Source organism: Morone saxatilis, unplaced genomic scaffold (assembly GCF_004916995.1).
Source record: "Morone saxatilis isolate NCDOM2014 unplaced genomic scaffold, NCSU_SB_2.0 Contig11, whole genome shotgun sequence".
In the NCBI taxonomy this organism is placed as follows: Eukaryota; Metazoa; Chordata; class Actinopteri; family Moronidae; genus Morone; species Morone saxatilis.
The window spans coordinates 16,833,754-16,861,284 of record NW_023339663.1 but is presented as its reverse complement, the minus strand read 5'-3'; the positions used below and the strand labels follow the sequence as shown (position 1 = coordinate 16,861,284).

Below are 27,531 nucleotides of genomic sequence, written 5' to 3'. Positions count from 1 at the left end.
CCCCCCCCCCCCCCCCCCCCCCCCCCCCCCGCTGTGTACTTTGAGTGAGCTGTGAAATAGGCATTATAAATAGTGGTCATGGGTTGTGTATATTTAGCCCCTGAAACAGCGTCTGAAACCAGTGGGTTTGTCTGAGGGGACTGTCATTACGGAACTAGAAGCGTGCTCTGCCTTATACTTAATGTTGCCTTTGTTCAGTAAGTACTGAGCATTGTGTGTCATAGAAGGGATAGTTTATTAATGTACCATTGTATCTGTATGTGTTGCTTCATGCTCTTATTCTATGTTTTTGATGACAGGAGCTCCTGCATAGGACGTCACTGGAGAACCAGAAGCTGAGTCTTATGGGGGAGGTGTCCTACCTGAAAATAAAGCTTGCAGACATGGAGGGAAAACAGGGCCATGGGGCTGAAAGGCAGCACAAAGCAGAGGTAGGGCAGTAACATGCCTATCCCTTGTGATCAGCAAGGTTTTATTTTTTCATGTAAAGTACAGTATGGGCAGTAGATATGGTTTTGTTGTTTGTCAGAACTAATTTAAAGCTCCATGAAAACAAGGTTGCCTTGTTGTAGCATATCACTAGTTAGACTTTATTTACTTGCTTTTCATTAGTAAGAACCATAGTTTCTCAAGTGTTAGCTATCAAAAATGTCCATCTTGACTAGTTTTGCAATTCAATTTCATATTTTTGATTAGCAGATATATATCTATATGAGTGTAAATGCCTCATATCCAACTGTTCCGACTGTTTGCAAGTGGGAATTAGTTTAGTTAAAATAAAAAATCTGCCTTGTGTTCTGATGGATCTAACCTTAAAGTCAGCTGCTGATTTTATGGAAGACCATAAACACTTTCTGGACGGATGGAAGGGAACATTTACCCAAACCCTGGCTCTGTTGTTCCTGGGCAAAGTGTACAGGAAAAAAGTCTCCAAGGGGTTTAAATATTTTGTCAGTTTAAACTGAATCATGTATTTGCTTAAGACCGATGTGTTAGGTTACCAGCAGACATCCTGGGCATTCAGTGGCACATATGAGTTGGAGAAAGGGGATGCAGGGAAAGCAGCGCTACTACCAGACAGGATACTGTAATGTATGTAGTTACTGTCAAAACACTGCTGGTCAAAGAGCCTTTGTGTCCTCAGGTTAAAAGAGTTCAGGCATAGCGGAGCTGGCATGATGGATGGCGGGCCAAATATGAGTGTGTGTAGGCTTCAGCCCAGAGAATTTTGCTTGTGGTGGTGGATACAGGTTGACTTGGCCATTTGGAAAAAGGACCCTGTTCCTAACTGGAGGCATGTTCCCAAAAACATTTGACAGCTATAAACAAAATGAAAATGTGAATAAATTACTTATTACTTAAAGAAATGGCATACTGTAGGTGTGTTTTAGTAGACAGTAGACATGTTTCAGCACTTCTTAATCCTGCTTTCATCATGTGCACCAACCCAACTTTCCCTACAACAGCTGCTTGGACTTAAAGAGAACAGGAAAAAATCAGCTTTGAACACTTTACTGGCCTCCCACGTGCTGCCTCTACTACACAAACATGTCCACACAGATGCATGTTTGCACACACACACACACACAAACACACACCACACACACACACACACACACACACACACGTGGAAGCCTCCTTGCTGTGGAGCCAGTAAAGCCATAGTTAAATTTAGCCATGGAGGCACTCAATATCATCTGTCATATCCGCTGTACTGGACCCCAAGTGACACTTCCTCTGTCCACAGTCCGAGCATAGCTCGCCTGCTGTTTATACTCTTTCTGAAGGAACATGGGCACGGATCACCTCTAAAAGATGGCAAACTCAATCACCCCTCTTCCTCTAACATAGGATCACTATCATATTTATGTATGCAGACTCAAGACCACATACATGAGGTAGAAGGAAAAGCTGTTTTAAAAGATCACTTCTTACACAATGTATTCATACACAAACACAGATATACCGTATTGTACAGTATATCCTCTTCTCTTTCTAAACATTCCTCTAATTTCTTTTTCCCCCACTGCATCTGACAGAGTGTAGTGAATTTCATTAGTGAGCTGCAGGAGCAGATGTGTAGGTTTCAGAAAGAGATCAATAGCAAGATCCAGGAGAAAAAGGCCTTGGAGAACCCGGCTGACAGCAGCTCTCCAGTGGCGTGCCCTACTGAGTCCACTGAGGGCCCGGCCTCAAAACCTGGGCCATCCTCTGACAGAACCTCAAGGGTGACGCACAAACTAGATGAGGCTCCAGATGGACCTGATGGGAACACACACAGCCTGGAAGAGGGTAGCTCAGATGCAGAACGGCAAAACCACTGTGGAGGAGAAAGTGTAGGCACAGGCCGTCAGCATGACTTCTAATGTTGTGTTCAGCATGGATTGTCTAACTTTAGTGTGTGTAATCTTTAAATTCAGATGCAAATGAAACAAGCACCCGCCCAATATCCTCAGCAGTGTTCACTTGCCATGTGCAACTTGTTCAGTTTGTTTGGAAAAACAACAAAGCTAATTGCATTGATCTGTTAAGAATCAGTGTGTGACAGCACTAAAAGGTGCATTTCATGTCATTTAATGTTGCGTGTTATGAAAGAGTAATGTGCAGATTTACTAACATCATTGGAATATTTAAACCAGCTAAATGTTCTTGTGCGTTCTGTTTTAGGGATTAATTAAGGAGCTCAGGATTCTTAAGGACAAAGTGGAGCACCTGGAGGATCAGAAGTTACAGTACGAGAAGAAACTCAAAGCAACCAAGGTAAAAGAAAGTTCTTAATTTCATGGTGTCTAGAGTTTGCAATACACCATCAGTGCCCAAATTCCACTGCTAACTGTCCATCCAACTTTCCTAAATGCTGTCCAATCCGATGTTCCAGCCAGTTAAGTGAGTCATTCTGTCTTGCACACACTCTCTCATTCACGGACACCTATGTTTTCTTAAGAAGTCTGAGAACTATTTTACCTTCTATTTTAAACTACTGTAGAAATAGGTTTAATGATGGCTTAGTCGTTATTTAATGTCTTGTCTCCTTGTATACTTTGGCCTGATCCCACGGCATTAAAACTTCTTAGAGATTGGATTATCCCTCCCATTATTTCATCATCTCTCTCAATCTTTCTTGCTGTCTTTCCCTTCAGGTACAACAGCTGCCTGTGCATTAAACATATCTCATTGTGCTGTAGTTTGATTTTAAAAGACAGATCTCCTACTTCACCTTTAATCCCATGCAACTCCTGTAAGTGCTGTTTGGCCAACCGACAGTCACAACATGATTGACATCAGAATTATACAGGGAAAAAAGGTTTAATATGTTGACATTTAAAAGCACCAAATATCCTATTGGCAGCTCTCCATCAACTGGATGTTACCCAGATTTACAAAATGAACAAATACTACTAATTTGGCAGGAAATATCTTGTTATTCTTAGTTTAGATCTGGTTACTGGTAGCATATTGTTAGACAAATATTTTTTAATCAAACCAGGAAATCTTAATACACACTAGAATAATTGACTGCAGATGTTGATATAGCAGATACTGAGTTATAGAGAATGCTTTTATGTGTGAGTGTATGTATCTTACTCTCCCTTTTAAAACAAATTAGTGGGAAGTAAAACGGGGGTATGATGTGGTATATGAGACAAAAAAAATTCACTTTCTTCTACACAACATACAGACAGAACACACTGGCAAATAGATCAGCCTGAACTTAACTTTATTGCCATCTGTTTTTCCCTTATACTCTGTCACTTACTTCAAAACAAACTATAAACTCCAGACTCCAAACTTGGTTCTCTAAAATTCAGAGAAGAAACATTTGTGTGCTTTGTTGTGGGTGTTTTGTATATAGATAGTGGTGGAAAAAAAGCATCAATATCTTACAACATTTGGGTTTCAAGTGAGGACACGCGCTAGTACTTTGAATTAAGATGCCTGTACATGTCTTGTTTCTGTTAATATAAAGGTGCTTTTAGCTAACGGAAATATGTTTGGCACATACAGTACATTTGTGCATAACTGCATGTGCTTTCCACTAAGATCCCTCACTATGTGGCACCAACAGGCAGAGATCAGCAGTCTTCAGCAGCTTCTGCTCAGTAAGAACGCTGAGATCGAGAGCTTGCACACTCAGCTGCTGGCCAGACCCTCTCTATCCCCTGAGAGCTCAGAGAGAGGTAAGCAAAGCACCCAGCTCCAAGCCGTCGACCAGCCTGCCAACAGCAGACTCTCACTCTGACAGGGTTACCCAGCCTGATAGGTGACACAGTTAATGACTGAGTTAATGACTAATGTTTTTTTGCATTTATTGACTTGCAACTTCCAAAAGCTGTGGGAAAAATCTGTATTGGCCCTTAATACACTGTCGCATCATGGTTCTCTGTCTCTCTCTCTCTCAGAGGAGATGTACAGGAAGAGGCTAAACACCAAATGTAAGCCTGAATGGTACTTAATGAAAATAATTTTAAACCCACGGGCCATGTCTACTTTTGATCTTTCATTTCTTTCCTCTCTCCAGACTCCAGTCTCTTTATTTTATTATGTTTTGTTTCCTTCTGCTCTGAGCGGCAGCATTGACAATCACCAACAGGTTTCCAAAATTACATGATGCTCTATCTCTCTTCCTTTTGGCTTCAATCTTAGTAATTTATTCGGATTCCTGAAAGTATAATGTCTTGTTTGTTCTTAATAGATAGACCCTTGCTTAGTATAGGCACTGTCACTCTCCAGCATTGCTGCCTGTATGCCTGCAGTTGTTACAAAGTCTATTGACTGTGGGCCCATATATGTAAAAGCTGACATGGCTAAAGCTATGATTGGTGGATAAAAAAAGGCTTGGCTGAATCTCAGAATACATAGTTTACATGACACAAAAGTTCGGATGTTATGTTAGCATGTCTTTTTTCATTTCCTTTCTCTGTAAATAATCACATGCCACTATGTGTCTTTTTAAAACACTAATTTATATGACATGAGCAGCTGCCTATCGATATTAATAATCAGTGTGGGGTTTATCTTTATAGATCAGGAACTGCAGAAGCTTAGGAGTGGTATGAAATCACTGGTAGCTGCCAATGATGAAAAGGTAAGTTACCGGTGATCTGGAATCTCTTTCTGGTCAGCACATCTGTATATGATTATGCAGTATACAGCTGCGTGTGTGTTGTCATCAGTGTACTACAATAAAGTGTGCCTTACTGGCTTGTATATAGAAGTGCTATCATCACTGCCGTTTAAAAGGTTAGAAGGAAACTGTTTTTAGATGTTGTCATTTCTCAGAGGTGCCGCCCTCAGACCATTTATAGTACAGAGGGGCTTTTGTATTCTCCTCCCTCCCCGAGAATCTTGGACTTTAAAGACTTACAGACACGGGCCTACATGTGGCTCACTAGTGAAGACACACACGTACACACACCCAAGGCGAGCCATTTCAGGCAAAGCCACACTTAAGTAGGCCTCGACCTGCCAAGCCTAATTTTGGAGTGAGCTGCATTAAGAGAACCATGGCAAAACCAGGCATGGGCACCACTTCAAAAAACACACACTCCACGCAGCTGGTTACCACAACTAAGATCCATCCAGGCCTGTGTCAATCCCCTCCTTATCCACTCCTTTGATGTAAAGGCCATATGGTAGAAGAGAGAGACTTTTGTGTGGCATATCGGTCAATAACATAGTGAAGCATAGTCCATATGTGTGTATCCTAACCTTAGATAAACATCTTAATTGGGTTTTGTTGGCCTTGAACAGGACCGACGTATTGAAGAGCTCACTCTGCTCCTGAATCAGTGCAGGCAATTCAGAGAGGTCAGTCACAGCGCAAGACAAGGTAATCAGCTTATTCACTCCACTTATCCTTCCCTCGCAACATTTATTTTATGTTGCCATCAACGTTTGAGCATAATGAAAGCCACCACATTTCCTTCTTTAAGAGAAACGCATGCCTCTGCTTGAGTCTAGGAACAGATCTTTTTTCTCTTTGTTGCTTTAGCTCCACCTGCTGTTCGTTCATTATCAAATGGCAGGACTCAGTCAAGTAGCAGCGAGGAAGAAGAGCACGGACTGATGAAGAACACTGACTCTGCCAGTGCAAAATCTGAGGATGTCAAGTCTGAAGTGGGTACAAACTATTTCAGCCAGTCTCATACTGGTTCAAGTTTTTTGTTTGCATGAACTTGATTTATTTTTTGCCCATCACAGGTATCACATGTTTCCACAAACAGTTCTTCCTCCCAGCAAACATCTCTGTCGTCAGTCCAGAAAGACAGCGATTCCAGGTAGTGAAGCAACTTTTTCTCAATGGACGACTCCAGTATCTCATAGTTGGAATTAACTGGGATGACTGTGCTTTTATCTTCTCAGAACAGAACCACAGACTTTATCAAGTAGCATGAATGACCTAACAAATGGACCTTTACAAAAGGTATTTTGGGATCATCATACAAATCAAAGAATTAGGCATTTATGCGTATACTCACTCCTAAATGCTTCCATTCTTGAATTGTTATACAAGCTACTATACTGTTTCTTACATGAATGATGCATAAGATAACTCAGAATTGTATGAACATTGCAGTGTTTTGTACATGCAGTATATTTAAAGTTCATGAGTTCTTTTATATTTGTATCTGTGTGTGGTTTATCCAGAGTGGTCTGGGTGACACCAGAAGTCAGACACTGCCTGTGAATTCCTCTCTGTCAGAGCAGAATGGGATCGGAGACAGCAGCAGTGAAATCCAGAGTGAAAGGTCTCCAGATGGGAGCGAAGATGGAGACTCCAGCCAAAGTAAATCCAGGCATATTAACTCTACACATGATGTTATTTATGACATGATGGGTAGTGTGCAGGAATAACCCCTGGTATAGGATCAGACCTCCTTTTTCTGTGAAATAGCCATGAGGCCAGTCATTCCCATAAGCAAAGGCAGTATTCATATTTGGAGCGAACCACTCTGCTTTGACCAGGCGACCTTTGATCACAGCTATAATTGCAGAGGCTCCTGACAGAACAGATGGATCATGGGATAGACTTTCTTACCAAACACACCCTCTCTTGCTCTGATTGACCACATTCATCCCAGCTCCACCCTTCCTCAGCTTCACTAACCAGTTTTAACTTGAGCCCAACCCTGATTTCTCTCGGCAGTGTTCTGCTGTAGAATGGTGACTGACTGCAGCCTATATAATAACGCTCACACCTTGTAAAATTTACCTTAAACTGCTTCCTGTTCATGGGACATTAAGCGATGATTATTTGTTGAAATCAATGGTCTATAACCTGTGTTTTCTCTCCTGAATGGAGCACTGTGAAAAGGCTCACCACCACACGGGCACCACTTAGCTCTTAATGTTCTGTTTGGTACTATTTCTACTCAGTCATCATCAAAATTTGGTCTTTAACAATGATTCAACTACAGGAAATTTCAGACAATCTAATCTTTACAAAAATGCCATAATTGAAATGCCTTTTTATTTGGCAAGATTACATTGAGGCTATGTCTGCTCTAATTAACTCTATTTTAAGTATACTGCCATTTTAAACTAATCAAATGCATCTGTAAAATTTAGGTAGCCCTCTACATTATATAAATACAATTTGAACCATATTTGCACTAAGTAATATTACACTTACTGTGTTTTTTGTAACCTCTTAAAGGAAAGTCGGAGAAAGTTGATGAGAGCACTTCGAGCGATAATTCCCCGCTTCATTCTGGAGTAAATACACAGCCTGGCCAGCGAGCTGTGGGCTCACCAGAGTACATGAAGAATAACAGGAGTTTCAAGAGACTCTGGGGAAAGTGAGTGTGTGAAAACACATTGATACATCAACAATACACACCAACACAGAAAAAAGGGTAACGTTAAAATATATGTAACTTGTCAACAAAACTCCACATGAACTGCCAACAACAGTCAGGTGCTGGTAGGTCGCAGTACCATGTAGGACAAATTTAAATTAACCACCGCAAAGTGAAATGACTTTACTGTTTGCTCAACAAACCTAAGGAAGCTGCAAGCGAGATGCGTTGTTTGCTCTTAAATAAACCACAGTAAAGTAATTCCAGTGTGTGGTGGTTAATTCAGATTTTTTTTATTAGAAAATGTATAAATATGTACTGTCTTAATAAGATATGGTTTATATTAAATATATTGTGTATCAATAACATGTTTATGTGACGCAAAGAAAATGTATGCATATATTAAATACTCCTTCTGTAAGTACATAATTAATATTTTTTTATGTTTTTTATATAATATCATTAATATATTGTACTTTCAGTATTGAAAGACAACAATCATTTTAAGTATTTAATATTATAACTTTTATCTTCTTTTATCTTATTATTAATCTATTATAGCCTATTGTATCCATTTACTTTTAGCAACAATAAAGTAAATATATTGTATAATATATTATGAAAAATCCATTATTATATTACTTTGAGAATGAAAGTAGTTTCCAGCGTCTTAATCCAGAGAGTTTACCCTCATCCATACAGACTTCGAAGAACCCAGTCTGGAGGGCTCCAGGCAGCAGATCCAGATGCCGGTCAGTTTAGAAGAGGGGGACTGCGCGCAACAGCAGGACCCAGACTGACCCGGACCCCTGAATCTTATGACTCTGCACGGTAGAACTCAGTGTGCCTTTACCTAACCTTGTAGTCCAGTACTCCTACAGAATGGAGTACTGTATATGAATGAATGCTTTAATATAATGTAGATTGGTTCTCCTGCCTCATCCCCACCTCCACCATTTCCTAAACACTCTAGAGGCTCTAAGCTTTGTGTAAATGCATAGTGTGATTTATGTATTAAGATGACCATTTTGAATAATTGCAATAAATCAATACATTAATTATCTGATTTGTGCTTTTATATTTCAGTGATTTGAATATTCCATTCAGCCAGTGGACCAAGGGGCAGGTGTGTGGCTGGCTAGAGGACTATGGACTGGGCCAATATGTCAATCTCACCAGACAGTGGGTCGAAAATGGACAGACACTGCTGTCTGCTACACCTCAGGATTTTGAGAAGGTCAGATAATAAAACAGGACAGCTAATGACATTTTAAACTGAACAAAACAATTCAGTGATTGTGCATTTATAAATTTGTATTCAAGTGTTAGATCTGAGAGAAATGGAAACATAAAGGGGTTTATCAGGGAAAATTAAATTGCATGATGTTAATATATGATATGATACCCATAGTTTTTAGTTTCACTGTGACAAACAGTCCTTTCTGACCTTAGGAGATGGGTATGAAGAATCCACTGCACAGGAAGAAGCTGCAACTTGCTCTGAATGCATTCACCACTAAAGTTATAGAGAAATCATCAGAGCTGGACTACATCTGGGTCACCCGTAAGACTCGTTCTACATGGAATATTTTCAACTTCACATGCTGAATGTTCTCATTTGAATCACATCTACAAATAGAGAGTGGGACTTTTCATCCCAAACAAAGAAATGTAATGTGAGATGTAAATATATTTGAATAGGATGCAAATACAGGCCAGCATTCAAAACCAGGAACTGTATCATAACTGAGCAGTTACAGTGAACATGTTTTTACTGATGATACGTGTATCAGCATTAAAGGTTTGAGGGTGAAATGAATAAATGTCTGATTTTTACTCCTTTAGGCTGGTTGGATGATATTGGTTTGCCTCAATATAAAGACCAGTTCCATGAAGCACGAGTAGATGGTCGAATGATACAATACCTCACAGTGGTAAGACGTAATGCTGAATGTACTGTAACATGTTCTATTGAATTGGAGGCCTGGAAAATACATTTATTTAAATTTCATTTCATGTACATGAAATTAAACAATGGTATGAATCTGTATGCTTTTCACAAAGTTCAATGCTGTGCTTTTGTTGTTCACTCAGAATGACCTCTTGACTCTAAAGGTCACCAGCCAGCTTCACCATCTCAGTATTAAATGTGCCATCCATGTCCTTCATGCCAACAAGTTCAACCCCAACTGTCTTCGGCGTAGGCCAGGAGAAGAGGTAAGCCAAGATGGAAAGGAGTTTGTGGAAGTTGAAATTGTGAGTTGTATGTAGCAGTTTAATGTTTTGCTACATTTTGTGTTTAAATTCGAAATGTTAACACTCAGACCTGAGAGAGTGTAACACATTACAGGCATTCAAACTCAAGTACTTTTTATGAGAAGTGTTTGACTGAGATACTGCTTTAAAATGGTAACAGATGTAATCACATCGGTTGCCCACAAGATGGCGACAGACAGGTATTAAATGCTTTCAAACAAAGAGCATTTTTCCTTTCATGCAACTGCTTCCTGGTGCTGTTTAAGCCTCATTCTGCCCACTTCTAATGTATTTAGAAGAAGCGGCAAACAGTTATGAATGAGATGGAAGGAGGTATAATGGCAATTCATATTTTTATTTTTAACTTCTTCAGAGACAACCCTCTCCCTCAGAGGTGGTTCAGTGGTCTAACCATCGCGTGATGGAGTGGCTAAGAGCAGTGGATCTAGCTGAGTATGCTCCTAATCTACGGGGCAGTGGTGTTCATGGTGGGCTGATTGTAAGTGATTGTGTACTGCAAATTCTGAGTTTTTCTGCACGTTTTTCAAGTCATACTGGCAGCACTTGCTTGAATTACATGCCATCTGCTGTCAATATGCTCTTCCACAGATCCTGGAGCCTCGCTTCAGCTCAGAGACTTTGGCCCTGCTGTTAAATATTCCTCCACAGAAGACTTTGCTCCGCCGCCACCTCGCCACCGCCTTCTCTGCCCTGGTGGGGACTCAGGCCACACAGGAGAAGAGAGAGTATGGCAATGCCACAGGCCATGTGCCACTCACTACCACAGCTAAAGTAAAGGTGAGAGCCCAATCTTATCTAAATTTCCTGTGGTTGTTGCAGCATAAAATCCAAATGATTTGTTAATGGGTTGGACTTCTCTGTGTTTTCAGCCAAAGAAGCTGGGATTCACCCAATTCAGTCACCTCAGAAAGAGGAAACCTGATGAATCTGCAGACTATATCTGCCCAATAGACAGTGGAGCACTGACGGTGAATGGGGTTTCTCGCTTGCCCTCTGCAGCACTCAGGGGCCTCAGCCCCAACTTGGACAGACAACCTGAGAGGCGGGAGCTGATGGGGATAAAAGCTCAGGCTAATGGCCCAAAACCCTAATTTAAAAAAATACAGTAGGAAATTCCACCCTCTCCACTACACTCCCGTCTCACTCACTGACTTTGTGAATCAGTGGAAATCCTAATGCAGAAATATACCTAAGATGAATCCATGTGATGATTTGCTGGATGGGCTGCAAAGATGCTGTGTTTAGCAGGTGATGTTAATTGTTGTTAATGTATTTTTATTCAATGTTGCTTTAACAAAGTTCATCTAAAATTCTGATGAATGGTGACATTGTGTGAACTGTTTTATGAAAGCTGCTCTCTGCATTCCTTATACAGTTGGTTTCCAAAGCTTATACTCTTGCTTTACAACAATGCATTTTACCGACCATTTTGTATCTAAACTTTAGTTAGAATATTAATGACCTTTTTCTTATTATATATCTGTATTGACTGTACAGAATAATAATTCATAATTACTTTAATTAATTCATGTTCTGTATGACTGACAAAAAAATCTATTAAAAATAAATCATTTTGATTCCCTTATGGTACACTTACTCTTCTGCACCTTCAAATTAGGCTTGTTGTTATACTTTAGGATTCTCTTACCCAAATGTTTGTTTGCCTTGTTTCATAAAATCATTGTGAATATGCAATAATATAATAAACATCAGGTAAAAAATCTTGTTTTTAGTCTTCATCAAAACAAAAATGTTTGCTGCCTTCTGGTGCCTAAATGCTTACTATTGTCTCTGAACAGCTTAAATGTGAGCTAAATTATAGCACACTGCACTTATGTCAGTATGAAATATATGTAGTTTTCAAGTTTAAGTGTTGTCTTAATTATTAGCATAGGTGCAGTGTATTTGATTATAGTCAGAGAGATAGTTTTGTGTGGTGCAAGAACCTTTAATGTTTTAGGGTGACATCACTTCCTTAAGATGAATCTTTTCTTGCATGGGCAGTTGATCCAAGACTGCCCACTACTGGTCAAACAATTATATATGAAAGGACACTTGACACTCCACTGTTGTTGTACTTTTTTATCTGTACCAGTCCAGATTCTTCAAGGTGGAAGACCTTTAAGTACAGCTGACAAGACTGAAATGGATCCTGGTTCTATTTGTTTGGTGATTTAGTAATAATCATCAAACAATCAGAGAGATCCTCTTGTTGGTGAGCTTTGATTTAAATATAATCTGGTGTTTAGGGGCCAGTTTATATAGAGGCAGTTATAGACAGTCATTGTCCAGTGAATGTTGTTGATCCTAGAAAGATTTTTAGTGGTTTGTTTATATAAAAAGACCATAGTGCTTTAAATAACATACTTCTTTAGATTGTTTTCAGGAAATACCCCTAAAAACTCATATAAGACTCAGACCTAGTTTAATTTTTTTATTTTAGCAATTTCATTGGTCAACTGCAACTAAGTGCTGTGTTTTCTTTTTGGTAGTGAGCAGGGTCCAGTGGTGATATGGCCTCTCTTAACATATTGTAGCTCAAAGGCCAAATGAAACATAGCAGACATAATTGCCCTGATTAGGTTTATCCACTTCATCTAATGCCACCGTATTATAATTGTTTTGCGGTTACTGTATTTGCCAAATAAGACAGAACCAGCAGTGGTAGGAATGTTCCACTTAATGCTGTAATGAAACAAAGTCTTTAGAAATGACACTGTCTGGGAGTGTTTTCCACCAATGTCAGTCCTAGTGAATCTACTAGGATTCTGTTGGCATGTCAATGTGGCAGACAGTGCAACAGTCAGCTCACCTCTGAACCCTCTTGCAGAAGCACACAGCCTCAATTAGACCAAACACAATAATTAGGGAATCTTTTACCTCTGCATATCATTAGTTTCCTAACGGAAAACATCCTGATCAATGATTACAAATGACAGGTTCATAAATAAATTAGTCCTGCTGATAAGTGTGTAACACTACTCAATTGATCCATGTTAAATGGAAATTAGACGGCTGCAGAAATGAGGATTAGAATATTAAATATAGAAGTCTGAAATACATATATGAATGTTTTTTCTTAATGACTAGGAAGTATCTGATATATATGATAAAAGGCAGCATACACATTTGGAAAGTGGTGACACAAAGTGATGTTTGTTGGTTTTCTTCAAATGAATGCTTATTTTTAACCAGCAGATGTCAGTGTTGCCTGTTGATATGCCATGAAGACTACCAGCCCAGAACATTCACAATTGACTCAGTGAGGTGCACTGAAGTATTTAGACAGAAAAAAGATTGTTTTTCTTTCACCCACTTTGCATTATTGTTTAATTTTCCCTTTTTGTACTGTAGGTATTTGTCAGTGAGGGGTAAGATTGCTATTTTGATTCAGTGACACTGCCTTGGCCCTCAGTTTACTACAACTGCATGTCGCCTGTTGGACTGCATTACTACATTTGTAATTACACTTTCAGTTGGACAGATTGGAACATGGGTATCATGCCAGCACAAAAGACATGAGAGGATGTCACATCATTAATCAAATACTGGGCTCAGTCTCATGTGGTTACAAATTAGAGTTCTAAAGTTTGCGTATTGGCCAGGAGAATGATGGACTGTCCAGGATTAGAAACACAATCTAATGACATTTGATGCACTTTTTTAAAATAGTCTGAATAACAAATGATCAATCTCAAAAATACAGACAGGGATTAATTTCTTTCTTTTTTTAAAGTAAAAACAGCTTAAATCTGTCCAAATGTCTTTCTATGTTATGCTGCTTTCTTCATTTTGTTGTGTGTGTGTGTGTGTGTGTGTGTGTGGGTTTATCTGTGAGTATGTATGCATGTCTTAAGAGAAGATGGCATTGTTTATAATAGTACGTCTTAGCTAATTTCAGTAATGTGATCCAGCCTCCACTAGCTGACAGTTTAATAGCTATTATTTGTGTCACTCTCTCATAACACTTTAGCAGTAAATTGCTATGTGCAGGAGACTGTGGTATGACTGACATCTTACCTTGTAATATGATATCTATTGTTTTAATTAAGTGAAAGCGATTGTGACATTTATTGGTTTCCGACTTACTTGTTAATGGCAGTATAAGAAAAAAAGTAGAAGTAAATTATCATGGTTTACATTGCATAAATAATTTGCAAAACCTTTGCTAATGATTACACATTATTCTCCCACTGTGTCAATTCATTTGAATACATCACAAATAAAAACATTGCATTGGTGATGCAACACAAACCCGCTCTTGGCAATGCTTGAGCTCTCTCTCTTCTCTCCGTCTCATCTTCTTTGTGTGTGTGTGTGTGTGTAAGTAATGTTTATTTATTCTGTATCAATCTTGTGGTGAAATTTTCCATTAAAATTACAGACGGAGACTTTTATTCTGTTACCAAGGCTCCTGTTTAAAGTAATGCCAGTAGCCAGTGTGTTAGTGCTTTAAGTCATCACCCTGTCTGTTTGATCTATGGACTCACTCAGATGTCTTTAGTGGAGCGTAATCATGTTTTTGTATGATGTCACCGGTCGTTCCTGTCATTAACTTGCCACCAGCTTGCCAGTTTGGGGAACATATTCGATGTTAGGGTGGCGCATGTGTTGCATACTCCCCATCCAGCCACTAAAGCTGTATCTGTCTCCAGCACACCAGTTTGTTCTGACAGGCCTGCCACAATGATGACTGCATCACCCAGATGCAGCAGAGCAGCTTGCGAGCCAACCCTGACACGCCGTCAAAAGGAGCAGCCAGCCGTCTGTATGAGCTTTCTTCTGCCCCATCAAACCTCAGAGCCCATCTCATCCTGTACAGCCAGCCACCATCAACCAGGCTGTTTCTCTCTGTTTGCTTTCCATGCTGAGTGCATCCCATGTAACAGCTCTTTCTGGTTTAGACGTAGTTTTATAATATTTACTCCCAAAATTCAGTGGTTATAAATCTCCTTGAATTATCTGCAGATGATCTGAAGGCACCACATAAAAATTGTGACCGTAGCAGTCCAAAACAATCATGATTGGATGTGATGTGGGGAACTTAAGTAGAAGAGTTCTGTTATGATCAGCCCCCTTGGCGCCAAGGGGCCTTTTTATTGGTAGCCAAGGCAACTCACTGCCTGTCATACTTAGTTTCTGGACTGGCTTTTTCAATGCCTGAAAAATGTGGGCAGTTCATTCAAAGACAGGAGAGATATCAGTCACTATGAGATAAGACGATTATAGAGACATTTAAGGAGACCTCCAATCCAATAAAGATTATGCATTGTGTCACTACTCTGGTTATTTAATGTAAAAATCTACATTAATCGGTTGTTACTATAATATATATTGCGTTATCAAGCTTTGACTTTGTCGAGAATGGACAGAAAGAAAGATGACTTGCTTCTGTTGCTGGGTTTTTCATATATTATAGAATATTACTGTTGAATTACTCCATTATGTCACTGTAGTGCTAAATAGTTTACATCTCCAAAGATTCACTTGTTTTATTGAATATGCACAAAAGTGTGAAGCAGTCTTTTAAACTTCAGGAGTTTTAGAAGTTATACACTCATTTTATTCGCATTCATTACACATCAAGACAAACAGGACTCCAGAACCTTGGGACTAACACAAAGATCAACCTTTAGGGTCATGTGACACACTGGTGGCATAAGACATTTTGCAAGTGGTCTGAGACACACAGGTAGACAGAGACCAAAATGACAGATTATATTGAAGTCAAGAAAAAGCATCTGGAAAATTGAAGCATAAACCACTGATAAAAAGGGAGTTGTGACTGTCCACCTAATGTCTGAATGGTTGTTCTGGCTGCCACAACTATCATAAAAGTGCTGAAACTCAAAAGAGTTCCCATGTCAGTGGAATGGACACAGTTTCCTTACCTCAGGCCATCATCATGGGTGATCAAGACTGACATGCATCACCAGAGGCTTTCATGTCCGATGAGAACACCTGTCTGACTCTCTGGGTGAAACTGGACAGAGGAATGCCATTGCAAATAACATTTCATATGTGCCACACTGCCTCAGAAGGCATGGTAGTATAAAGCAGCGGCAGAGATATGAAAAGTAATTTTGGGAAATAAAGGTTTTTGTTGAGTATGATAAAGTAAGTTGAGTATGAAAAAAAATATTTGAGAATCACAAAACTGATAAATATAGAAAAAACACTGCACTGTATAGGGCCTATACACTGATTGTTAAAATACAGGAATGCAGCAATAACTGTAAACTCCTTATGATGACTGGATATCATTTGGTAATGCTAGGGTTCAATGATTTTTGTTTTTGTTTTTGTTTCTAGACATTGCTCAAAGTTCTTGTTCAGAATAAAATAGTTGTGTATTAACTGGGATCATGCTGATAGATACTTTTTTTAGAGGTTTGTTCTTGTTCTTCAGGGCTCAATACAGGGACACAAAGAGACAATCAGTAGAGGTTAATGTTGACAATCTTTAAAGAGGACAGACAATGAATGCAAAACACTCTGAAGTGTTGCTAACTGAAAGTGTCATGCCAGCAGTGACATGGTGTATGCGTGTATTTATATATACAGTATATAATCTGCATTTTTAACCACAAGTTGCAGTACCTGTTCCACTACAGGTTTACCACATTGGATTTACCCATTTTTTGTGTCTTTCGTTACCTAACATTACAATACCGCATTTTAAATAGCATTGTAAAGTTTATTTAATGTGAACTGGCCACAAGCACAATCAGAAACCACCTGAGAGCAATGATTCCTCTGGGCAATTAGCACCAGCCACCAGCCAAATTGTAGATTTCAGACACAAAATAATGATTTACTATAGTGTGGCTGGTAAAATTAAACAGGTATTTGTCAGTGGCTGGCACATGTTACATTCCAGTTCTTCCAATAGATCTCCCAATACATGTTATAGACTCGACCTTTAACCTTATGATCAGCAGATCAGGAAAGACTCATTTGAATTTATTTATTTTTTAAAATCATGTTGATTATTATGGAAAGCACTGACAAATGGCTATTTTGTTATTCAAGTTCCTAAAGACTTGTGATATGCTTGAATGTGTTGCATTTATTCATGAATGCACCATGTGCTGCCATGAACCTCTTGTATAAATGCAATGAATGAGGTATAGATGGAATGCAGTACATCGTATCTCTAACACATCCTGTTTACAAACTTCAAAAACATACAGCAAAGGGGCTGTTAGATGAAACGAGAGTGCCTCATTTGGGCAATATTGTATAAAGAAATATGCAAGAAAAAACAAACCCCAACAGCCATGCTTGATGAAATTACAGACAAAAAATGGTCTCTGATGAATTGGCACTTAATTACTGCTTGATTAGCATAATTATGCATGTTAATAGCATCTCAAATGAATTGCAGTTGTCAGGAGGGAGGAAGCATCTGTAGTGGTGGCAGCCTGATACATATTTTCTCCTATCCAACAGCGTTGTCTAACTCTTCCCCTTAAGTGTTCACCATTAATCACTACACACTCCTTTTCCTTTGGAGTGAAATTTGGCATTTTGGGATAATTGGGCTATTATGGTGTACTTGTCACATCTGTAATAGTAGGCTAACGAGCCCCCTCGTGTGCTAGCATTCAGAGATGATGGCAGGGCATGGGCACTGAGTGGCATGGCAGGTAAAGATATGGCTCAGTCATACTGAGACATATGGTCATATTGTTTTAGCTATCACTGTATGTCATCGTCGTACCATCCCAAATATAGGTAAGTTTTACACTACCATTCTGACATGGACTGATACAGACTGATGGTGGATGAATATGACATCTTGGATTTTATTATCTACAGAAGAGCACACTAAACTTTTACAATACCATAAGACTCCATTGTATAAGGACTTAAATTGCGATACAATTTCAATGACCAATGTCCAAACTATATTTAAACACCCTGAGTGATTTTCCAGCCCACACACAAAAGTAGGTAAGGCTTCCACAGGCATCTGTGTTGGCAGCAGGTGGTGAAAACAAATAGCCAGTTTTTTCTATCTTCCTGTGCCACCAACACCAACAGAGTTAGCCATGTGACATACTTCAGTCATGTCCTTCAATAGATATGAAATAGCCTGTTCCTGTATTTAAAAGTAGCACACAGAGAGATGTTCATACTACAAAAATCTATACATTGGAACTAAATAAACATTTCTGAAGTGTTTGTTTGCCTTGTGGCAGCATTTCAATTCAAACTAAACTTTAATAAGGACAGCTGTATTCTATTGGGCTTGCTACAGTACACTGTAGCACTGTCTAAAAACAGCAACGCGCCACATATTAACAGACTTTTCGTGTCTAAATAACCTTTAGGCTGTGTGTTTGAATTCTTCATCCTGCAAGAATCAATGGTGTGATGGATTGCATTGATATCTCTCTCTGCGGCTTGCATCACAGATTCTAAAGATGACACAACCAATTTCATGGTAAACATTTCCCCTCACTGCCACTTCATCTGGCTCCTTATTATTGGCAGACATGGAGAAGAGTGGAGAGAGACATGGGAGAGAGGGTGGGGAGTCTCAAGGTTGCAGGTGGCAGCCAGGAGCACTTATGGATTGAGGCAAAGGGCACAGTCTGAGATGAGCTCTGACTGCTTCATTGGGAATTCTCCTCAGGAGTATATTGCATTTGTAATCATCTCTAATCTCTTCTTTATTCGAAATTGTGTCACAGACAACTGTTTGTTCTAAGGTAACTCCAAGAATTTAAGATATTGAAAATTGGTAGATTGATATCAAAGAGCTTAATAACTTCTGTGACTCAATGTCACACTTAAATATATATTTTGTCTTCTGTAAATTAATACAGTTATTGAAAAAAACTTTAACTGTTAAAAATGGCTTCAGGTAGGTGTAATTTGTGTCTATAATCAGCCTAGCCATTGGCCTGTGTGACAGGCAGTGCTGTATTGGATATTAACTCACTGACGCCTGGTGGTCTGTCATTTGCACAGACAGCCTCTTAATGCCCTAATGGCTCATTTACATTATTGATGAGCCAACCCTGTGTCACCTCAAACACAGACTATTTAAAGGAAATAATTTTATGCAAACTACATATTGATGCACTAATGATCAATTGGCCCTTGTTTTGTGTGTTAATAATATGCAACTGTTGCAGTGTGATGTACATCTTCAATTAGAGAGTTACCCTGTCCGCTGGCTGACTCAAACAAGTGGTCTGACTACATAATTTGTTCTGCTGACTGGTGGAACTGAAGAGGCCTCGTGGATAAGAGATGTAATGTCTGACCCAGTCGCCTAGCCATCACAATTTGGCCCTTGTCAAACTTGCTCAAATCCTCACGCTGCCCATTTTTCCTGCTTCTAACACATCACCTTGAGGACTGACAAGCATCAGTGGTCATAATGTTATGAGTATAATAATAATATTGTTGTACTCCTGCATTTCACCCACATCCTCCACAGATTCTTGAAATGTCTCATCAGATAAGGAGTGGTCACTTACTTAAGAAGAATGGACTTAAAGCACAATCTAACCAGGAGGAGGGACTTGCTCTTATCTTTGACTCTGTCTAATTATCTAACTTTGGTCTCAATCTTTACATGATCACAGTGTACTCCCATTCTTGATTGAAGCACTATATGGTTGTAGAAGATAATTATATTACATAATGCAAAATGTTTCTTGGTAACCGATTTCCTTGTTGGTTTAGGATTTGTAAGATAAGATAGAAGATGTGACCTGTATGAGGACAGGAGGTATTCGAGTTATTGTCATTTTTGGAAGAAAGACATTTTTGAGAGAATGATGAGCAGAATATTTTTCTAATATTTTTATTTATTCTGTGCATCTTTCCTTCATTATGCTTACTCTTACTTAAAGAAATCTTAGATATCTTCAGAAAGGTCAAAGAAGATAAATCTAAGGATCTGGTTGTTCAACTGCCTCAACTGGTCTCGAGGGACATCTCTTTTCTCCAAAATACAATAATCAATATTGTGATCAATTACATTTGTTGTTCACACAGTGATGCAAATGGGGTCTGCCAGCACTGTTATTGTGTATCTGACAAATTGGGGACATTGTTTGCATGCAAGGAGAATACCTGTCTCCCATAGAATAGCACAGGGCACAGAGTGACACAGAGGATTTGTCTTTCTGATTGATTGGTGTCATGCTTAAATGCTCATCAGTCTTGTGATTTCTAAGAGCCATTCCTGAAAGAATCAACCCCTCATAGACCCACTGCTTGGAGCATTAAGGTAGTGCTGTTAACTTCAACAAGAGCGACTTTTCCAGAGAGTCTGTGGCAGAAAGATTGATTATTATTCCCTATATGGACTGTGAGGAGACACTGGGGACATGCTTGTCTGTGTATCATCATTTATATCTATGACCTACAAGGTATATGGATGTCACCACCTCCTATTCAATCAAAGATAGATGACCGATATAAATCATTTAAGACTCTACACCTACATGGCTCACAGTTCCTCAACCTAGTAATAGATTATTTCCTTTTGTCTCAAAAGTCCTAATATGTATATTGAGTGCATCTTTCACTCCTTATTTCCCTGAAGACACGCACACGCGCACATACAGAGAAAGCTGAAATTGTTTAACTTGTGGTTAATTAATGTCCCCCTTAGAGGTCAGCCCCAAATGCCCCTTTGCCCCTTTCCTTCACTGACAAAGCATCTATGGCAGTGCCTGCCTCTCTAAATTAAGAATCCCATAAAACAGCTCTACTTTCAGAATCTCAATCATAGGGTGAGGACCCATCACCACCCCTTAGGGCCCCTCATAGCCTACTGGGTCCCTTTTAAAATGAATTACCACCATCTCCACTAGTGCCCACACATCCCAGTCAGATTGATGACCAACAATAAAATTCCCCTCTTCACTTTTGGCCCTTCTACATATATCAGCCAGGAGGCCTATCGTTTATCAGGCAAAATACTGGTATTAAGTATGCTGACTGCTACCATTAGGATAACATATAATAATGTAAAAAGGTTTAAGGAGGGGCTCTCTGGGTCTCACCACCAGCTGTCAGGGGCATAGATTTAGACCTAGGTGATGGAAATTTGTAAGGTACAATATCAGACTTTCATTGAAACACATCTGGTGTTGGCATAAAAACTGTAGTTTTAGAAATAGGAGGTATACAAGGCAGCATCTTCATTCATTTATTTACAGATTATTCTTAACACATTCACACTGAGCTTCCATGCAAGGGAAGTGGCCTAACCATCTGGGGCAATTAGCGAGTCAGTGTCCTGCTGAAGGACATTTCGTTACGTTGACAGTAGAAGCCAGGAATCGAACCACCAATCCTGCAATGAATGGATGACAAGCTGAGCATATTAGTAAAGCATATATATGTACAATTGACTCTATAGCTCAAGCTAGAGGTGCTCTACAGGTCCACCAAACCCTAGTACCTAAGACCCAACCCAGGACCCATATGGGTTCAGATCCAAATTCGGTCAGTTCAATAGTTCAGATCTGCTGAGTCGGCTTGGTTCATTTCTCTGTTCAAAATGTCCCAACTTTCAAATAATAAATGGGTCTGGTTCAGGTCCCAGCTTTTTGGGTACAAGCACACATTTTGGGGTTCCATGAAGAACTCTAGCTCGTGCCTCTTTCCAACAAGTTTTCAGCAGGGTAAAAATGAGTTAACAAAAGTCTGGGTAAGGAGTTCAAGAGTTTAAAATAATAACTGGGAAGCTGCAGGGCTGGGGTCATTAAACGTTTTGGATTACATGAAATGGAAATTGGTGGCATGGGCCTTTCAAGATGTAACGTCAACATGAGTACAGCTGAAGAAAAGTGACAGAGGTTGTGAATGTGTCCCAGATGACAAGGTGTCACTCTCACACATACAGTAGCAACCACTCCAATGCCTGTCTGCCAATCAAAGAGCTTTTCTTAGGTGTGAGACAGCTGATGTCATAACTGAAGACCAGTCTTACTGTGTTGGTCACGTTTGGAACGAATCCATGACCAAAAATAATGTTTGACCATTAACTTTTGTTTCCTGAGGATTAAGACTTTAATTAACACTTTGTGTGTGAGAAAGAGAATAGAGCGACTTAAAGTAGTGAGATACATTTTTTAACGAAGGTGTTGAACATGGCTTTGATATTATTGATTGCTCACAATGGCAAAGATACCATTTAAATGTCTATAAATGGCAAAAAAAATAAAGAAGATATATTTGATTTGTGTCTCTTTTTTTTTGGAACCGTGTTGGTTTGGTACCCTCTACTGTTTTATTTATATCCTGTTGGCTCGTGTATTTCAGATAAAATCACAAGAGCCGGGGCTGGACTAAAAGCAACTGGGCAACAAAAAATCTAATAAATAAATAATAAAAATTCAGCCGAGACAGCTTCCAAAACTTGAAAGACCCACAAAAATGAATACATTACCATGGTATGTGTGTGAATGTGAATGATACTGTTTTATTTGTCATTTGTTGTGGAACAATGCTGCCTGTTGTACTTCACTTTGAAAAAGCTTTGAAAAAAAAAAACAATTAAGAAAGGAGAGAATAGTGTCCATACTGTTTTGGTATGCACAGACAGGGTATAGATATTCTGATGCCTCTGATGCAAACAGCAGTTTGCTTGGCTGGCCGATGGCAGAGGAGAAAAGGTACTCCATATAAATGGGAAATTAGCGGGGAGCGTCGTCAAAAGTAATTAACTCCCCTCCTTACCATTGTCCATTAGCCCTGACATGATGACACAGGAGGAAAAAACATCCATGTCAACTCTGGCAGCCGCCTGCACTGATCAGATAAACATTTTTTTGTTTTGTTTTGACGCCTGATTACAAAATGATTAGCCAGCGTGCCTGTCTCCTCCTTACCCTTCACCTCCCCTGTGGCTTGATAGACAGACGAGGTGATATGCTGTTGGGTCTGTGTAAGCTGTCTACCACCCTTTCTGCCACAAACACACACACACACACACACACACACACACTTACTTGCTCTTTGTTGGTTGATGTGACTTTGGAGCTTTTGCAGTTCATATCATATCATCATATCATATACCAGAAAAAAAGATTATTAGTTATTATTCTCTTTCTTATGGGAAAAAATAAAATAAATATAAAAAAAATATCTGGTTCTGGAAGAAATGTGCGTAAGTATGGAACACAACATGGGGGTGGGGTTCAGTTTAAGAAAATTAAATATGCTACTTCAGAATACAGTACATAAAATATATATTAAAAAATATCATTGGGTACACTTTTTCCCCTGGGTGTTTACCAGGTTAACCATACTGTCATTACCCTGTGGTTGATCATTTACCAGCACCTTATGTTTGACACCAGCTTTACACAGCTTTACTGTAGATAAGACAGATAACCTCTTAGTGGCACTGTGTCATAGAGTACAGTCATGTATACTATATGTATGTATACTAACATGCTCTACTGTGGTCCTGCATATTTTTACCAGCATATAACAGTTCTGTTTAATCACATAACTCCTTGCTCAAATAAGAGTGGTTATTATTATTATTTTGTTAAAGCTGTATCCATTGGCTGAGGTGAAACAGATTTAAAGAAAGTATCTGATTTTGATCACTGATGAAATAATGGGTGATGACCATGTGATTACTTGTTTAGATAAGAACACGTAGACCACAGGATGCCCTTGTGTTTGTTTCAGTAGCAGTCTGTTCATTGATCACCCATGAGACTGTAGGAGCTCATATTTTGATAAGGATGTGATAAAAGCGTGATAAGGACAGTATCTTAAATCTTTAGCTGTATTGATTTACTGCCAGTGTGTGTACAAATGGCATACCACCACCTCCTTCCTTCCTAAACCATTTCTTGGATAGAGTCAAAGGAGGTCTCTTTATTCAGATGATAAAACTATGATATCTTCTCTGTCCATTGTAAATATGTATAAAATATGTTCAGTATCCGCATGCACTATGTCTAAGAAGGCTGTATGTAAAACATCAATTTTAACATCAATGTGCACAATTTAAAATCATCAAAATGTGAGGCTAAAATGAAAATATTCCTTTTTGTTTCTTGCCAGGTATATTCTCTCGAGCTACAGAGTGATGCATTCAAGCTTAAAATAAAATGTTTAAAAGTTTTGTACCAATTTACTTTTACAGAAGTTTCGTACCAGCTTACTTTTACAGCATTCTCTTCATTGTAATCCTGATAAGTGTCACTTAATATAAAACAAAAGTAGCTGTTAAACTGTAAAGTCATGGTAACTACTGCCTGTTCCTGCCTTGTTATAAATGTCTATCTGCATTTTCCCCCAATTAAAGTAATAAAAGGGAATGCTTCAACTTTGGACCTAATTTACAGAAACTGTATCCTCTTGGAGTACAGCCAGGACTATTGACAGGACAGTATTATGGTACCATAATATAGTCATAGAATGCTATAAAGTCATTATGTTCATAAATTAAACTGTCACTTTAAAACTGCTAGGAAAGATCACTGTAGCTTGAATAAACTTTTGTTTGCAATAATTCAAAGCAAATCTCATCTCAAATAGAAATTCATTAAATATCAAAGAAGATATTTGCAGTTAAAATGTCACACTGTTTAATAAATACTGTAGGTGTAGAGTAGATGACTAGGATGAATATCACATATTTATAGGATAACATTGCTTAAGTCAGTAACAGAAAATGTGATTCCAAGCTGTGTCTATTAATCAAGCCTGACAAGTGTCTTTCTTATCCAGAAACAAGAGAAAGGAATTTGGTTTCTTTTCCCTAAACAACATCTAACCCTCATCTGTGATAACTGTTGTGCAATCAGACAGATGTGTATGCTCCTTACGCCCTGAATCATGTGCTTCAGCACATGGTGCTGTGCCTTGACCTTTGATCTCTGGGTGGCTCTGGAACACCAGTCACATTTTAAAGCATGCTCTTGGTCCTGCTGAAAAATAATTAACCAAGTCACTGCAGGAAAAAGAAGACTGAATGACTGATCTGTCTCAAAACAGAAAATGAACAGAAAAGCAATACAGTTTGTAATTAATGTGCAATGATTTTTTGCTCATACGCAGCTATGGGTTTCCTTCTTTCATTATATTTAAAATTATAATTTTTAAAATTTGACTATTAATGAAACAGTACTCTCAATTTTCAACAGTTCAGAGCGATCTCGTTGCAATGCATTGTTATAGTCACCTCATAGTAAACCTGAGAGAAAAAAAGACTATTGCTGTGATAATATTTTAGCTGAGAATACATACATATTATGTAGAATACATGTTATTATATTAATCCACTGTGGCAGGGATGACATTGACCCTTGTGGTGACTGCTGATAATGTACATAACAAGTCAGGACTTGTTTGTGGTAGTGGTTTAACAAAAGTTGGATATACATTCTTACACACAATTTATGAGAGTTCTCCTTCAGAGACTTTGTGAAATCTTCAATATTCATGTTGAAATGTGATGAAGTCATAGCTTGGTTCAGGACCTTCCATTATGCTACAACAGAGATGGGATGCTTGGCTGATTATAAATCACCTTGGAAACACACGGTGATGCAAAATCCATAATGTGAACATCATGCTTAGAACCATATTTAAGCATTCAGGAGCACTGCTACAATTGCCTGTTAGCATGCATTTTGCATTTATTTACCAATTAAAAATGCATTTGGTATGGATTTGAAAGTACTATGCAAAGCTGCAGTGCTCCTGTAAACAGATTATGGTCCTAGGGGACAGTGTGGTATTGAATGACTAAATAGGCCTACTATGATTTATGATAATGCACAAGTGAAACTGGGCTCCTACCCTCAGTCCCCTAACTCCAACTGGGGATTGGAATATTAGCATCTTGCCAGTCCATTTCTTCAATTCATAGTTAACATGACTTTCTTGTAGTATTTCATTTTAGGTTGGTTTTTTTTGTGAAATTATTTAAATAATTTTTCATACTCCATGCAGTGTGGTAGAATAGTTTTAATGCAGCCATCTGATATTTATGCTGTGAGACACTTACCCATTCAATGTGAGTGTACTTGCTGTCTTTCTCTCACACACAAACGCAGACACGCACACATAAAATAGCCAAAAGAGTGCAAGTTTTTAAAGGAATATCACCCTCACCCTGCACCTCAATGGACTCTGATCTCCCAGCTTTAGCGTGCGCACCATCAGCAGCAGGGGCTACATAGCTGAGTGCTCCATGAGTGGGAGAGAGGTGTTCGTTAAGGCCTCTTTCATTTCAATTGACGGGTTGAATGCTCCTCAGAGCAAGGGGAGATTTGGGGCATCACTATATGTGACAGAAGAGATTACAGAGGTAATCCTGCCTGCCCACCAGGGAATCATCTAGTCTTCAACTTGCTTTTATTAAGTGGTTCACACTCACAGTCGGTGTAATTAACCAGTCTGTTAATTTAAACCTATTTGATTTAGTTTCTGTATTCAGCAGAGCAATCGGACTAAATATCTCTTATTCCGTGGCTCAGCTATGTTTCATTCTAAGGCCAAGCTATTATCCTTTTAGCTGTGGGTTTGCAAGACTTTAGAATAAGTAGTCATGTAGTTTTGTATTACAATAGGCCTATCCAGCAGTACACCTAATTACAAGGGTTCCTGGCTGAGTCAAAGGTTTTTTACCCCATAGACCCGTCAGGCAGTATTATAGCGAGACCTGAGCCAAACTTTTTTAGTGAAGCTTTCATATATCAAGTTTGAGCCCATGTTCACATTATGCAGATTAAATTTTTGTCCATTTTGGCCTTCTACCTACAAAAAGGCTTTCCTAAGTGTATGCATTTGGTGCCGGCGCCATGTTTTAGTGCGGGTGGGAAATGCCTTGATATGGCATCTTTCAAGATAAATAGATTGTAAATATCAATATTGGATAAAGTGTCTGTAGTGTATGAGAAACAAATCATTCAGTGGCCTTCTCCCTCATACTTTTATACAGTAGCTTAAACTGTTACAGGCCATCTACAGGAAGACAGCAACACACTATCATATCATGATTGTAACAGGGGTGTTTCCTCCAGTTGGTGGTGCTTTAGAAACCTTTGAAATGTAATTACATTTTATCAGTCAGTAAAAAAGAAATCTCTTGTTCGGGTCAACTGTGCATGTCATGTGATTACAACATTGTACTCTGATAAGGAAGGCATTTCAGTATGAATGAACAGGTGGCCTTTGGCCTTGTATGATTCTTTCATTTTGAGATTCTCATGAATAGTCTAAGACACTCAATCATTTCAGTGAGACCACTGCGCTGATACAGCAGCGTTGTTACTGTGGAGGATTCTGAAAAAAAAAAATATCATTCTCCTAAAAAAAAACATGGAAATGCATGGTTAGGGACAACTTTTGATTTTTTGTGATTTGGTTCTGATTTGGATATCTGTCTTCAGCGCTAACTTGTTCTTATTCATTGTATTGAATGAAAACACACTTATATTCAAACTTAGAG

At 38.9% G+C, this 27,531-nt stretch overlaps 1 protein-coding gene across 2 annotated transcripts; it reads left to right on the top strand.

Annotated features, from left to right (window-relative positions):
• Nucleotides 1–299: 299 nt before the first annotated feature.
• On the top strand, nucleotides 300–11,800 carry ppfibp2a (PPFIA binding protein 2a; the record flags this gene model as incomplete). 2 transcript variants are annotated; one of them, XM_035682362.1, is given in 19 exon segments in its annotated part: nucleotides 300–431; nucleotides 2,040–2,336; nucleotides 2,668–2,760; nucleotides 4,067–4,178; nucleotides 5,025–5,086; nucleotides 5,752–5,830; nucleotides 5,993–6,117; nucleotides 6,202–6,278; nucleotides 6,364–6,424; nucleotides 6,649–6,787; nucleotides 7,658–7,799; nucleotides 8,502–8,630; nucleotides 8,886–9,036; nucleotides 9,252–9,363; nucleotides 9,645–9,733; nucleotides 9,894–10,016; nucleotides 10,429–10,554; nucleotides 10,665–10,853; nucleotides 10,946–11,800. In XM_035682362.1, coding segments are annotated over 19 exon segments (2,460 nt in total), but the record flags the coding sequence as incomplete, so codon positions are not given.
• Nucleotides 11,801–27,531: the final 15,731 nt, after the last annotated feature.